This window comes from Bombina bombina, chromosome 7 (assembly GCF_027579735.1).
Source record: "Bombina bombina isolate aBomBom1 chromosome 7, aBomBom1.pri, whole genome shotgun sequence".
NCBI lineage: Eukaryota > Metazoa > Chordata > Amphibia > Anura > Bombinatoridae > Bombina > Bombina bombina.
In genome coordinates this window covers 452,944,346-452,960,009 of record NC_069505.1, presented here as the reverse complement: position 1 = coordinate 452,960,009, position 15,664 = coordinate 452,944,346, and the positions used below count along the sequence as shown (strand labels likewise).

The following is a 15,664-nucleotide window of genomic DNA, read 5'->3' as shown; positions in this document are numbered from 1 at the left end:
ACAGTTACTTACTGCTCTCTCATGTAGTTTACTGTCTGGTTTATAAGTGCTGGGGCTGTGCACACAGTTACTTACTGCTCTCTCATGTAGTTTACTGTCTGGTTTATAAGTGCTGGGGCTGTGCACACAGTTACTTACTGCTCTCTCATGTAGTTTACTGTCTGGTTTATAAGTGCTGGGGCTGTGCACACAGTTACTTACTGCTCTCTCATGTAGTTTACTGTCTGGTTTATAAGTGCTGGGGCTGTGCACACAGTTACTTACTGCTCTCTCATGTAGTTTACTGTCTGGTTTATAAGTGCTGGGGCTGTGCACACAGTTACTTACTGCTCTCTCATGTAGTTTACTGTCTGGTTTATAAGTGCTGGGGCTGTGCACACAGTTACTTACTGCTCTCTCATGTAGTTTACTGTCTGGTTTATAAGTGCTGGGGCTGTGCACACAGTTACTTACTGCTCTCTCATGTAGTTTACTGTCTGGTTTATAAGTGCTGGGGCTGTGCACACAGTTACTTACTGCTCTCTCATGTAGTTTACTGTCTGGTTTATAAGTGCTGGGGCTGTGCACACAGTTACTTACTGCTCTCTCATGTAGTTTACTGTCTGGTTTATAAGTTCTGGGGCTGTGCACACAGTTACTTACTGCTCTCTCATGTAGTTTACTGTATGGTTTATAAGTGCTGGGGCTGTGCACACAGTTACTTACTGCTCTCTTATGTAGTTTACTGTCTGGTTTATAAGTGCTGGGGCTGTGCACACAGTTACTTACTGCTCTCATGTAGTTTACTGTCTGGTTTATAAGCGCTGGGGCTGTGCACACAGTTACTTACTGCTCTCTCATGTAGTTTACTGTCTGGTTTATAAGTGCTGGGGCTGTGCACACAGTTACTTACTGCTCTCATGTAGTTTACTGTCTGGTTTATAAGTGCTGGGGCTGTGCACACAGTTACTTACTGCTCTCTCATGTAGTTTACTGTCTGGTTTATAAGTGCTGGGGCTGTGCACACAGTTACTTACTGCTCTCTCATGTAGTTTACTGTCTGGTTTATAAGTGCTGGGGCTGTGCACACAGTTACTTACTGCTCTCATGTAGTTTACTGTCTGGTTTATAAGTGCTGGGGCTGTGCACACAGTTACTTACTGCTCTCTCATGTAGTTTACTGTCTGGTTTATAAGTGCTGGGGCTGTGCACACAGTTACTTACTGCTCTCTCATGTAGTTTACTGTCTGGTTTATAAGTGCTGGGGCTGTGCACACAGTTACTTACTGCTCTCTCGTGTAGTTTACTGTCTGGTTTATAAGTGCTGGGGCTGTGCACACAGTTACTTACTGCTCTCTCATGTAGTTTACTGTCTGGTTTATAAGTGCTGGGGCTGTGCACACAGTTACTTACTGCTCTCTCATGTAGTTTACTGTCTGGTTTATAAGTGCTGGGGCTGTGCACACAGTTACTTACTGCTCTCATGTAGTTTACTGTCTGGTTTATAAGTGCTGGGGCTGTGCACACAGTTACTTACTGCTCTCATGTAGTTTACTGTCTGGTTTATAAGTGCTGGGGCTGTGCACACAGTTACTTACTGCTCTCTCATGTAGTTTACTGTCTGGTTTATAAGTGCTTGGGCTGTGCACACAGTTACTTACTGCTCTCTCATGTAGTTTACTGTCTGGTTTATAAGTGCTGGGGCTGTGCACACAGTTACTTACTGCTCTCTCATGTAGTTTACTGTCTGGTTTATAAGTGCTGGGGCTGTGCACACAGTTACTTACTGCTCTCTCATGTAGTTTACTGTCTGGTTTATAAGTGCTGGGGCTGTGCACACAGTTACTTACTGCTCTCTCATGTAGTTTACCTGTCTGGTTTATAAGTGCTGGGGCTGTGCACACAGTTACTTACTGCTCTCTCATGTAGTTTACTGTCTGGTTTATAAGTGCTGGGGCTGTGCACACAGTTACTTACTGCTCTCATGTAGTTTACTGTCTGGTTTATAAGTGCTGGGGCTGTGCACACAGTTACTTACTGCTCTCTCATGTAGTTTACTGTCTGGTTTATAAGTGCTGGGGCTGTGCACACAGTTACTTACTGCTCTCTCATGTAGTTTACTGTCTGGTTTATAAGTGCTGGGGCAGTGCACACAGTTACTTACTGCTCTCTCATGTAGTTTACTGTCTGGTTTATAAGTGCTGGGGCTGTGCACACAGTTACTTATTGCTCTCATGTAGTTTACTGTCTGGTTTATAAGTGCTGGGGCTGTGCACACAGTTACTTACTGCTCTCTCATGTAGTTTACTGTCTGGTTTATAAGTGCTGGGGCTGTGCACACAGTTACTTACTGCTCTCTCATGTAGTTTACTGTCTGGTTTATAAGTGCTGGGGCTGTGCACACAGTTACTTACTGCTCTCTCATGTAGTTTACTGTCTGGTTTATAAGTGCTGGGGCTGTGCACACAGTTAATTACTGCTCTCTCATGTTGTTTACTGTCTGGTTTATAAGTGCTGGGGCTGTGCACATAGTTACTTACTGCTCTCATGTAGTTTACTGTCTGGTTTATAAGTGCTGGGGCTGTGCACACAGTTACTTACTGCTCTCTCATGTAGTTTACTGTCTGGTTTATAAGTGCTGGGGCTGTGCACACAGTTACTTACTGCTCTCTCATGTAGTTTACTGTCTGGTTTATAAGTGCTGGGGCTGTGCACACAGTTACTTACTGCTCTCTCATGTAGTTTACTGTCTGGTTTATAAGTTCTGGGGCTGTGCACACAGTTACTTACTGCTCTCTCATGTAGTTTACTGTATGGTTTATACGTGCTGGGGCTGTGCACACAGTTACTTACTGCTCTCTCATGTAGTTTACTGTCTGGTTTATAAGTGCTGGGGCTGTGCACACAGTTACTTACTGCTCTCATGTAGTTTACTGTCTGGTTTATAAGCGCTGGGGCTGTGCACACAGTTACTTACTGCTCTCTCATGTAGTTTACTGTCTGGTTTATAAGTGCTGGGGCTGTGCACACAGTTACTTACTGCTCTCATGTAGTTTACTGTCTGGTTTATAAGTGCTTGGGCTGTGCACACAGTTACTTACTGCTCTCTCATGTAGTTTACTGTCTAGTTTATAAGTGCTGGAGCTGTGCACACAGTTACTTACTGCTCTCTCATGTTGTTTACTGTCTGGTTTATAAGTGCTGGGGCTGTGCACACAGTTACTTACTGCTCTCATGTAGTTTACTGTCTGGTTTATAAGTGCTGGGGCTGTGCACACAGTTACTTACTGCTCTCTCATGTAGTTTACTGTCTGGTTTATAAGTGCTGGGGCTGTGCACACTGTTACTTACTGCTCTCTCATGTAGTTTACTGTCTGGTTTATAAGTGCTGGGGCTGTGCACACAGTTACTTACTGCTCTCTCGTGTAGTTTACTGTCTGGTTTATAAGTGCTGGGGCTGTGCACGCCGTTACTTACTGCTCTCTCATGTAGTTTACTGTCTGGTTTATAAGTGCTGGGGCTGTGCACACAGTTACTTACTGCTCTCTCATGTAGTTTACTGTCTGGTTTATAAGTGCTGGGGCTGTGCACACAGTTACTTACTGCTCTCATGTAGTTTACTGTCTGGTTTATAAGTGCTGGGGCTGTGCACACAGTTACTTATTGCTCTCATGTAGTTTACTGTCTGGTTTATAAGTGCTGGGGTTGTGCACACAGTTACTTACTGCTCTCATGTAGTTTACTGTCTGGTTTATAAGTGCTTGGGCTGTGCACACAGTTACTTACTGCTCTCTCATGTAGTTTACTGTCTGTTTTATAAGTGCTGGGGCTGTGCACACAGTTACTTACTGCTCTCTCATGTAGTTTACTGTCTGGTTTATAAGTGCTGGGGCTGTGCACACAGTTACTTACTGCTCTCTCATGTAGTTTACTGTCTGGTTTATAAGTGCTGGGGCTGTGCACACAGTTACTTACTGCTCTCTCATGTAGTTTACCTGTCTGGTTTATAAGTGCTGGGGCTGTGCACACAGTTACTTACTGCTCTCTCATGTTGTTTACTGTCTGGTTTATAAGTGCTGGGGCTGTGCACACAGTTACTTACTGCTCTCATGTAGTTTACTGTCTGGTTTATAAGTGCTGGGGCTGTGCACACAGTTACTTACTGCTCTCTCATGTAGTTTACTGTCTGGTTTATAAGTGCTGGGGCAGTGCACACAGTTACTTACTGCTCTCTCATGTAGTTTACTGTCTGGTTTATAAGTGCTGGGGCTGTGCACACAGTTACTTACTGCTCTCTCATGTAGTTTACTGTCTGGTTTATAAGTGCTGGGGCTGTGCACACAGTTACTTATTGCTCTCATGTAGTTTACTGTCTGGTTTATAAGTGCTGGGGCTGTGCACACAGTTACTTATTGCTCTCTCATGTAGTTTACTGTCTGGTTTATAAGTGCTGGGGCTGTGCACGCCGTTACTTACTGCTCTCTCATGTAGTTTACTGTCTGGTTTATAAGTGCTGGGGCTGTGCACACAGTTACTTACTGCTCTCTCATGTAGTTTACTGTCTGGTTTATAAGTGCTGGGGCTGTGCACACAGTTAATTACTGCTCTCTCATGTTGTTTACTGTCTGGTTTATAAGTGCTGGGGCTGTGCACATAGTTACTTACTGCTCTCATGTAGTTTACTGTCTGGTTTATAAGTGCTGGGGCTGTGCACACAGTTACTTACTGCTCTCTCATGTAGTTTACTGTCTGGTTTATAAGTGCTGGGGCAGTGCACACAGTTACTTACTGCTCTCTCATGTAGTTTACTGTCTGGTTTATAAGTGCTGGGGCTGTGCACACAGTTACTTATTGCTCTCATGTAGTTTACTGTCTGGTTTATAAGTGCTGGGGCTGTGCACACAGTAACTTATTGCTCTCATGTAGTTTACTGTCTGGTTTATAAGTGCTTGGGCTGTGCACACAGTTACTTACTGCTCTCTCATGTAGTTTACTGTCTGGTTTATAAGTGCTGGGGCTGTGCACGCCGTTACTTACTGCTCTCTCATGTAGTTTACTGTCTGGTTTATAAGTGCTGGGGCTGTGCACACAGTTACTTACTGCTCTCTCATGTAGTTTACTGTCTGGTTTATAAGTGCTGGGGCTGTGCACACAGTTACTTACTGCTCTCTCATGTAGTTTACTGTCTGGTTTATAAGTGCTGGGGCTGTGCACACAGTTACTTACTGCTCTCTCATGTAGTTTACTGTCTGGTTTATAAGTGCTGGGGCTGTGCACACAGTTACTTACTGCTCTCATGTAGTTTACTGTCTGGTTTATAAGTGCTTGGGCTGTGCACACAGTTACTTACTGCTCTCTCATGTAGTTTACTGTCTGGTTTATAAGTGCTTGGGCTGTGCACACAGTTACTTACTGCTCTCTCATTTAGTTTACTGTCTGGTTTATAAGTGCTGGGGCTGTGCGCACAGTTACTTACTGCTCTCATGTAGTTTACTGTCTGGTTTATAAGTGCTGGGGCTGTGCACACAGTTACTTACTGCTCTCTCATGTAGTTTACTGTCTGGTTTATAAGTGCTGGGGCTGTGCACACAGTTACTGCTCTCTCATGTAGTTTACTGTGTGGTTTATAAGTGCTGGGGCTGTGCATACAGTTACTTACTGCTCTCTCATTTAGTTTACTGTCTGGTTTATAAGTGCTGGGGCTGTGCACACAGTTACTTACTGCTCTCTCATGTAGTTTACTGTCTGGTTTATAAGTGCTGGGGCTGTGCACACCGTTACTTACTGCTCTCTCATGTAGTTTACTGTCTGGTTTATAAGTGCTGGGGCTGTGCACACCGTTACTTACTGCTCTCTCATGTAGTTTACTGTCTGGTTTATAAGTGCTGGGGCTGTGCACACAGTTACTTACTGCTCTCTCATGTAGTTTACTGTCTGGTTTATAAGTGCTGGGGCTGTGCACACAGTTACTTACTGCTCTCTCATGTAGTTTACTGTCTGGTTTATAAGTGCTGGGGCTGTGCACACAGTTATTTATTGCTCTCATTTAGTTTACTGTCTGGTTTATAAGTGCTTGGGCTGTGCACACAGTTACTTACTGCTCTCTCATGTAGTTTATTGTCTGGTTTATAAGTGCTGGAGCTGTGCACACAGTTACTGCTCTCATGTAGTTTACTGTCTGGTTTATAAGTGCTGGGGCTGTGCACACAGTTACTTACTGCTCTCTCATGTTGTTTACTGTCTGGTTTATAAGTGCTGGGGCTGTGAACACAGTTACTTACTGCTCTCATGTAGTTTACTGTCTGGTTTATAAGTGCTGGGGCTGTGCACACAGTTACTGCTCTCTTATGTAGTTTACTGTCTGGTTTATAAGTGCTGGGGCTGTGCACACAGTTACTTACTGCTCTCTCATGTAGTTTACTGTCTGGTTTATAAGTGCTGGGGCTGTGCACACAGTTACTTACTGCTCTCATGTAGTTTACTGTCTGGTTTATAAGTGCTGGGGCTGTGCACACAGTTACTGCTCTCTTATGTAGTTTATTGTCTGGTTTATAAGTGCTAGGGCTGTGCACACAGTTACTGCTCTTTAATGTAGTTTACTGTCTGGTTTTTAAGTGCTGGGGCTGTGCACACAGTTACTTACTGCTCTCTTATAGTTTACTGTCTGGTTTATAAGCTCTGGGGCTGTGCACACAGTTACTTACTGCTCTCTCATGAAGTTTACTGTCTGGTTTATAAGCGCTGGGGCTGTGCATACAGTTACTTACTGCTCTCTCATTTAGTTTACTGTCTGGTTTATAAGTGCTGGGGCTGTGCACACAGTTACTTACTGCTCTCATGTAGTTTACTGTCTGGTTTATAAGCGCTGGGGCTGTGCACACAGTTACTTACTGCTCTCTCATGTAGTTTACTGTCTGTTTTATAGGTGCTGGGGCTGTGCATACAGTTACTTATTGCTCTCATGTAGTTTACTGTCTGGTTTATAAGTGCTGGGGCTGTGCACACAGTTACTGCTCTCTCATGTAGTTTACTGTCTGGTTTATAAGTGCTGGGGCTGTGCACACAGTTACTGCTCTCTCATGTAGTTTATTGTCTGGTTTATAAGTGCTGGGGCTGTGCACACAGTTACTTACTGCTCTCTCATGAAGTTTACTATCTGGTTTATAAGCGCTGGTGCTGTGCACACAGTTACTTACTGCTCTCTCATGTAGTTTACTGTCTGGTTTATAAGCGCTGGGGCTGTGCATACAGTTACTTACTGCTCTCATGTAGTTTACTGTCTGGTTTATAAGTGCTGGGGCTGTGCACACAGTTACTTACTGCTCTCTCATGTAGTTTACTGTCTGGTTTATAAGTGCTGGGGCTGTGCACACAGCTACTGCTCTCTCATGCAGTTTATTGTCTGGTTTATAAGCGCTGGGGCTGTGCACACAGTTACTTACTGCTCTCATGTAGTTTACTCTCTGGTTTATAAGTGCTGGGGCTGTGCACACAGTTACTGCTCTCTCATGTAGTTTACTGTCTGGTTTATAAGTGCTGGGGCTGTGCACATAGTTACTTACTGCTCTCTCATGTAGTTTACTGTCTGGTTTATAAGTGCTGGGGCTGTGCACACAGTTACTTACTGCTCTCTCATGTAGTTTACTGTCTGGTTTATAAGTGCTGGGGCTGTGCACACAGTTACTTACTGCTCTCTCATGTAGTTTACTGTCTGGTTTATAAGTGCTGGGGCTGTGCACACAGTTACTGCTCTCTCATGCAGTTTATTGTCTGGTTTATAAGCGCTGGGGCTATGCACACAGTTACTTACTGCTCTCATGTAGTTTACTCTCTGGTTAATAAGTGCTGGGGCTGTGCACACAGTTACTGCTCTCTCATGTAGTTTACTGTCTGGTTTATAAGTGCTGGGGCTGTGCACACAATTACTTACTGCTCTCTCATGTAGTTTACTGTCTGGTTTATAAGTGCTGGGGCTGTGCACACAGTTACTTACTGCTCTCTCATGTAGTTTACTGTCTGGTTTATAAGTGCTGGGGCTCTGCACACAGTTACTTACTACTCTCTCATGTAGTTTACTGTCTGGTTTATAAGTGCTGGGGCTGTGCACACCGTTACTTACTGCTCTCTCATGTAGTTTACTGTCTGGTTTATAAGTGCTGGGGCTATGCACACAGTTACTTACTGCTCTCTCATGTAGTTTACTGTCTGGTTTATAAGTGCTGGGGCTATGCACACAGTTACTTACTGGTCTCTCATGTAGTTTACTGTCTGGTTTATAAGTGCTGGGGCAGTGCACACAGTTACTTACTGCTCTCTCATGTAGTTTACTGTCTGGTTTATAAGTGCTGGGGCAGTGCACACAGTTACTTACTGCTCTCTTATGTAGTTTACTGTCTGGTTTATAAGTGCTGGGGCTGTGCACACAGTTACTTATTGCCCTCATGTAGTTTACTGTCTGGTTTATAAGTGCTTGGGCTGTGCACACAGTTACTTACTGCTCTCTCATGTAGTTTATTGTCTGGTTTATAAGTGCTGGGGCTTTGCACACAGTTACTTACTGCTCTCTCATGTAGTTTACTGTCTGGTTTATAAGTGCTGGAGCTGTGCACACAGTTACTTACTGCTCTCATGTAGTTTACTGTCTGTTTTATAAGTGCTGGGGCTGTGCACACAGTTACTTACTGATCTCATGTAGTTTACTGTCTGTTTTATAAGTGATGGGGCTGTGTACACAGTTACTGCTCTCTCATGTAGTTTACTGTCTTTTTTATAAGTGCTGGGGCTGCGCACACTGTTACTTACTGCTCTCATGTAGTTTACTGTCTGGTTTATAAGTTCTGGGGCTGTGCACACAATTACTTACTGCTCTCTCATGTAGTTTACTGTCTGGTTTATAAGTGCTGGGGCTGTGTACATAGTTACTGCGCTCTCATGTAGTTTACTGTCTTTTTTATAAGTGCTGGGACTGCGCACACTGTTACTTACTGCTCTAATGTAGTTTACTGTCTGGTTTATAAGTGCTGGGGCTGTGCACACAGTTACTTACTGCTCTCTCACGTAGTTTACTGTCTGGTTTATAAGTGCTGGGGCTGTGCACACCGTTACTTACTGCTCTCATGTAGTTTACTGTCTGTTTTATAAGTGCTGGGGCTGCGCACACTGTTACTTACTGCTCTCATGTAGTTTACTGTCTGGTTTATAAGTGCTGGGGCTGTGCACACAGTTACTTACTGCTCTCTCACGTAGTTTACTGTCTGGTTTATAAGTGCTGGGGCTGTGCACACAGTTACTTACTGCTCTCTCACGTAGTTTACTGTCTGGTTTATAAGTGCTGGGGCTGCGCACACTGTTACTTACTGCTCTCATGTAGTTTACTGTCTGGTTTATAAGAGCTGGGGCTGTGCACACAGTTACTTACTGCTCTCTCACGTAGTTTACTGTCTGGTTTATAAGTGCTGGGGCTGTGCACACAGTTACTTACTGCTCTCTCTCATGTAGTTTACCGTCTGGTTTATAAGTGCTGGGGCTGTGCACACAGTTACTTACTGCTCTTTCATGTAGTTTACTGTCTGGTTTATAAGCGGTTTATAAGCGCTGGGGCTGTGCACACAGTTACTTACTGCTCTCTCATGTAGTTTACTGTCTGGTTTATAAGTGCTGGGGCTGTGCACACAGTTACTTACTGCTCTCTCATGTAGTTTACTGTCTGGTTTATAAGTGCAGGGGCTGTGCACACAGTTACTTACTGCTCTCTCATGTAGTTTTCTGTCTGGTTTATAAGTGCTGGGGCTGTGCACACAGTTACTTACTGCTTTCTCATGTAGTTTACTGTCTGTTTTATAAGTGATGGGGCTGTGTACACAGTTACTGCTCTCTCATGTAGTTTACTGTCAGTTTTATAAGTGCTGGGGCTGCGCACACTGTTACTTACTGCTCTCATGTAGTTTACTGTCTGGTTTATAAGTGCTGGGGCTGTGCACACACTTACTTACTGCTCTCTCACATAGTTTACTGTCTGGTTTATAAGTGCTGGGGCTGTACACACAGTTACTTACTGCTCTCATGTAGTTTACTGTCTGGTTTATAAGTTCTGGGGCTGTGCACAGTTACTTACTGCTCTCTCATGTAGTTTACTGTCTGGTTTATAAGTTCTGGGGCTGTGCACACAGTTACTTACTGCTCTCTCATGTAGTTTACTGTCTGGTTTAGAAGCTCTGGGACTGTGCACACAGTTACTTACTGCTCTCTCATGTATGTTACTGTCTGGTTTACAAGTGCTGGGGCTGTGCACACAGTTACTTACTGCTCTCTCATGTAGTTTACTGTATGGTTTATAAGTGCTGTGGCTGTGCACACAGTTACTTACTGCTCTCTCAGGTAGTTTATTGTCTGGTTTTTATGTGCTGGGGCTGTGCACACAGTTACTTACTGCTCTCTCATGTAGTTTATTGTCTGGTTTATAAGTGCTGGGCTGTGCACACAGTTACTTACTACTCTCATGTAGTTTACTGTGTGTTTTATAAGTGCTGGGGCTATGCACACAGTTACCTACTGCTCTCATGTAGTTTACTGTCTGGTTTATAAGTGCTGGGGCTGTGCACACAGTTACTTACTGCTCTCTCGTGTAGTTTAGTGGCTGGTTTATAAGTGCTGGGGCTGTGCACACAGTTACTTATTGCGCTCATGTCGTTTACTGTCTGGTTTATAAGTTCTGGGGCTGGCACACAATTACTTACTGCTCTCTCATGTAGTTTACCGTCTGGTTTATAAGCGCTGGGGCTGTGCACACAGTTACTTACTGCTCTCTCATGTAGTTTATTGTCTGGTTTATAAGTGCTGGGGCTGTGCACACAGTTACTTACTGCTCTTTCATGTAGTTTACTGTCTGGTTTATAAGTGCTGGGGCTGTGCACACAGTTACTTACTGCTCTCTCATGTAGTTTACTGTCTGTTTTATAAGTGATGGGGCTGTGCACACAGTTACTTACTGCTTTCTCACATAGTTTACTGTCTGGTTTATAAGTGCTGGGGCTGTGCACACAGTTACTTACTGCTCTGTCATGTAGTTTAATGTCTGGTTTATAAGTGCTAGGGCTGTGCACACAGTTACTTACTGCTCTCTCATGTAGTTTACTGACTGGTTTATAAGTGCTGGGGCTGTGCACACAATTACTTACTGCTCTCTCATGTAGTTTACTGTCTGGTTTATAAGTGCTGGGGCTGTGCACACAGTTACTTACTGCTCTCTCGTGTAATTTATAAACACTAGATATTGTGATATAAACACCAAATCATGTGGTTTAAACACTATATCTTACTGCTCTCTCGTGTAGTTTATAAACACTAGATATTGTGTTATAAACACTAAATCATGTGGTTTAAACACTATATGATGTGATATAAACACTAGATCATGTTATATAAATACTATACTATGTGATATAAACACTATGTCATGTGATATAAGCACTAGGTCATGTGATATAAGCACTAGGTCATGTGATATAAGCACTAGGTCATGTGATATAAGCACTAGATCATGGGATATAAACACTAGATCATGTGATGCAAACGCTAGGTCATGTGATATAAACACTAGATCATGTGATATAAACACTAGGTCATGTGATATAAACACTAGATCATGTGATATAAACACTAGATCATGTGATATAAACACTAGATCATGTGATACAAACACTAGATCATGTGATACAAACACTAGGTCATGTGATATAAACACTAGATCATGTGATATAATATCTAAATTTGCTTTATTTCTACAGACGAAGATATAGTGAAAGCTAAGATAACAGAAGATCTGTGTGTGAGGCGTCAGCTGGGAGCCCCTGATGAGGAAACAAGTGACAATATCAGCTCAGGTGAGTGTGCACGTGTGTTGTGACTGACTTGTGCGGTTTGCAGGTGAGTGTGCACGTTTGTTGTGTCTAAGGGATGTGAGTTATGCGTGAGTGAGTGTGCATGTATGTTGTGTTTGATGGATGTGACTTACATGTGAGTGTGCATGTATGTTGTGCCTTTATCACAGGGGTTATAAGTGGTGTGCATGTGTGTCATGAGGAAGTGCCCATAGGGGGCAGGAAGCACATTGGAGGTTCACTTTGGCGCAGTGTTTTTGGCCTTATGATTTTCACTTATATTTCATATAATAAATACACAGATCCTTTAGTTGTATTTTATTTATATTTGTCATGTCTGAGGAATGCAAGTGACAAGTGAGTGTGCAAATAAGAGGAAACAGTTTCAGAGTGTGAGTATTTGGTGTTATTGTCTGCCTGGTAAATACACTTACAGTTTTATGTTAAAGTTATAAAGACTAGATCATGTTATATAAACACTAGATCATGTGATATAAACACTAGATCATGTGATATAAACACTAGATCATGTGATATATAAACACTAGACCATGTGATATATAAACACTAGATCATGTGATATAAACACTAGATCATGTGATATAAACACTAGATCATGTGATATAAACACTAGATCATGTGATATAAACACTAGATCATGTGATATAAACACTAGATCATGTTATATAAACACTAGATCATGTGATATAATAACTAGATCATGTAATAGAAACACTAGATCATGTGATATAACTAGATCATGTGATATAATAACTAGATCATGTAATATAAACACTAGATCATGTGATATAAAAACTGAATCTGCTTTATTTGTACAGATGAAGATAACGCTGATATAGTGAAAGTTGAGATAACAGAAGATATGTATTTGTGTGATCAGGTGAAGACCGAGGAGGATGAAGTTCCTATAAATACGTCTTCAGGTGATTAGCGCTTATTAAGTAAAGATTCTGTGATGTGACACAAATAAAATTCTATGTAAATATATTTACATATATATAAGCTGGAAGGAGCTTATATTTATAGGGAGTTTGGGATTTGACAGCTCCAGCGCACTATTCACTCCCAACCAAACAAATAAAATTCTAAATGTACAGAAGATCTTTACGCCTAGATTTAGAGTTTTGCGTTAGAAGGGGTGCGTTAGCTACGCATGTTTTTTCCCCCCGCACCTTTTAAACAACGCTGGTATTTAGAGTTCTCAGAAGGGTGGCGTTAGGCTCCAAAAAGGGAGCGTACAGGCATATTTACCGCCACTGCAACTCTCAATACCAGCGTTGCTTACGGACGTAGCCAGCTTCAAAAACGTGCGCGTGCACGATTCCCCCATAGGAAACAATGGGGCAGTTTGAGCTGGAAAAAAAGCAGCGTTCAGCTCCTAACGCAGCCCCATTGTTTCCTATGGGGAAACACTCCCTAAGTCTGCACCTAACACCCTAACATGTACCCCGAGTCTAAACACCCCTAACCTTACACTTATTAACCCCTAATCTGTCACCCCCGCTATCGCTGACCCCTGCATATTATTTTTAACCCCTAATCTGCCGCTCCGTACACCGCCGCAACCTACGTTATCCCTATGTACCCCTAATCTGCTGCCCCTAACACCGCCGACCCCTATATTATATTTATTAACCCCTAATCTGCCGCCCCCAACGTCGCCGCCACCTACCTACAATTATTAACCCCTAATCTGCCAGAAGAGGGTCCGAAGTCTTCATCCTATCCGGCAAGAAGAGGTCCAGAAGAGGGTCCGAAGTCTTCATCCTATCCGGCATGAAGAGGGCATCCTCTTCTTGCCAGATCAGCCAATAGAATGCAAGCTCAATCTGATTGGCTGATCCAATCAGCCAATCCGATTGAACTTGAATCTGATTGGCTGATTCAATCAGCCAATCAGATTGAACTTGAATCTGATTGGCTGATTCAATCAGCCAATCAGATTTTTCCTACCTTAATTCCAATTGGCTGATAGAATCCTATCAGCCAATCGGAATTCGAGGGACGCCATCTTGGATGACGTCACTTAAAGGAACCTTCATTCGTCGGGAGTCGCCGGAAGAAGAGGATGGATCCGCGTCGGCTGCTTCAAGATGGTCCTGCTCCGCGCCGGATGGAAGAAGATAGAAGATGCCGCCTGGATGAAGATGTCTACCGGTCCAGATGCCCTCTTCTTGCCGGATAGGATGAAGACTTCGGACCCTCTTCTGGACCTCTTCTTGCCGGATAGGATGAAGACTTCGGACCCTCTTCTGGACTGATCGGTGATACCCGGCATGGTGAAGATAAGGTAGGAAGATCTTCAGGGGCTTAGTGTTAGGTTTTTTAAGGGGGGTTTGGGTTAGATTAGGGGTATGTGGGTGGTGGGTTGTAATGTTGGGGGGGGGTATTGTATGTTTTTTTACAGGCAAAAGAGCTGTTTTCTTTGGGGCATGCCCCGCAAAAGGCCCTTTTAAGGGCTGGTAAGGTAAAAGAGCTGTAAACTTTTTATTTTAGAATAGGGTAGGGCATTTTTTTATTTTGGGGGGCTTTGTTATTTTTTTAGGGGTTTAGAGTAGGTGTAATTATTTTAAATTTCTTGTAATCTTTTTTTATTTTTTGTAATTTAGTGTTTGTTTTTTTTGTAATTTAGTGTTTGTTTGTTTTTGTAATTTAGTTTAGTTGATTTAATTGTAGATAATTGTAGATAGTTTATTTAATTAATTTATTGATAGTGTAGTGTTAGGTTTAATTGTAACTTAGGTTAGGATTTATTTTACAGGTAATTTTGTAATTATTTTAACTAGGTAACTATTAAATAGTTATTAACTATTTAATAGCTATTGTACCTGGTTAAAATAAATACGAAGTTGCCTGTAAAATAAATATTAATCCTAAAATAGCTACAATATAATTATTATTTATATTGTAGCTATATTAGGGTTTATTTTACAGGTAAGTATTTATCTTTAAATAGGAATAATTTATTTAATAAGATTTATTTTATTTCGTTAGATTTAAATTATATTTAATTTAGGGGGCTGTTAGTGTTAGGGTTAGACTTAGCTTTAGGGGTTAATACATTTATTAGAGTAGCGGCGAGGTCCGGTTGGCAGATTTAGGGGTTAATACTTGAAGTGACCCTTTGAAAAAGCCACGTTAGTGGCGAAACATGTTAGGGAATTGTTTGTTGAATGCCATTTAGCATTTTTTAATTAGCAGGAATGGTGGTCTTTATTACTTAAAAACAGTTGTGGTTGTGCACAATATTAAGCTAACTAACTTTAGAGAGGGGTGAACTCAGTAGCATTGACGTAAACCTAACTGACACTTGCAGCATGGGCTCAGTAAGCGGTTACTAAAGCGGAGCTTTGAATACTTATACAATACCGCAAATACTCAGTTAATTATTAGCACAATGCCGCTAAAAACATCAAATGCCTAGTTAGGTAACACGATTTAACCAGTTAATATTCAGTATAAGTAGAGCGAAGTAAAATTACTAATAAACAGCTATTTTTCAGTAGCGCTTTAATATATGCATGGGATTACTATAACTCTTACAAGTGAATTGAACACAGTAAGAATTCTATATAAATAACTTTAGTGACCAATGGTGAGAATATTATCACAACTCTTCTATGTGAACGTATACTGCAACAAAAGATTGGTTGTACAAAGCTGATATTATATCTAACGCTAAAGCAAAGCCAGGAAGATAAATGCATGATAGGCAGTATCTCTATGTAGCAAATCACGAATATCTTGTTACTAACATTATTCAAATCTCAGGAGTAAAAGACTAA

General features: G+C 42.1%; 1 protein-coding gene across 2 annotated transcripts in view; it reads left to right on the top strand.

The window, feature by feature from the left end:
• The window catches only part of LOC128666695 (gastrula zinc finger protein XlCGF57.1-like), a 96,127-nt gene that overhangs the window by 57,275 nt on the left and 23,188 nt on the right, over positions 1 to 15,664 (top strand). For both annotated transcript variants that reach the window (XM_053721435.1, XM_053721433.1), the window contains exons 4-5: positions 11,766 to 11,861; positions 12,698 to 12,802. In XM_053721435.1, the coding sequence (XP_053577410.1) occupies positions 11,766 to 11,861; positions 12,698 to 12,802 (201 nt within the window). The remainder of the gene's footprint in view (positions 1 to 11,765; positions 11,862 to 12,697; positions 12,803 to 15,664) is intronic.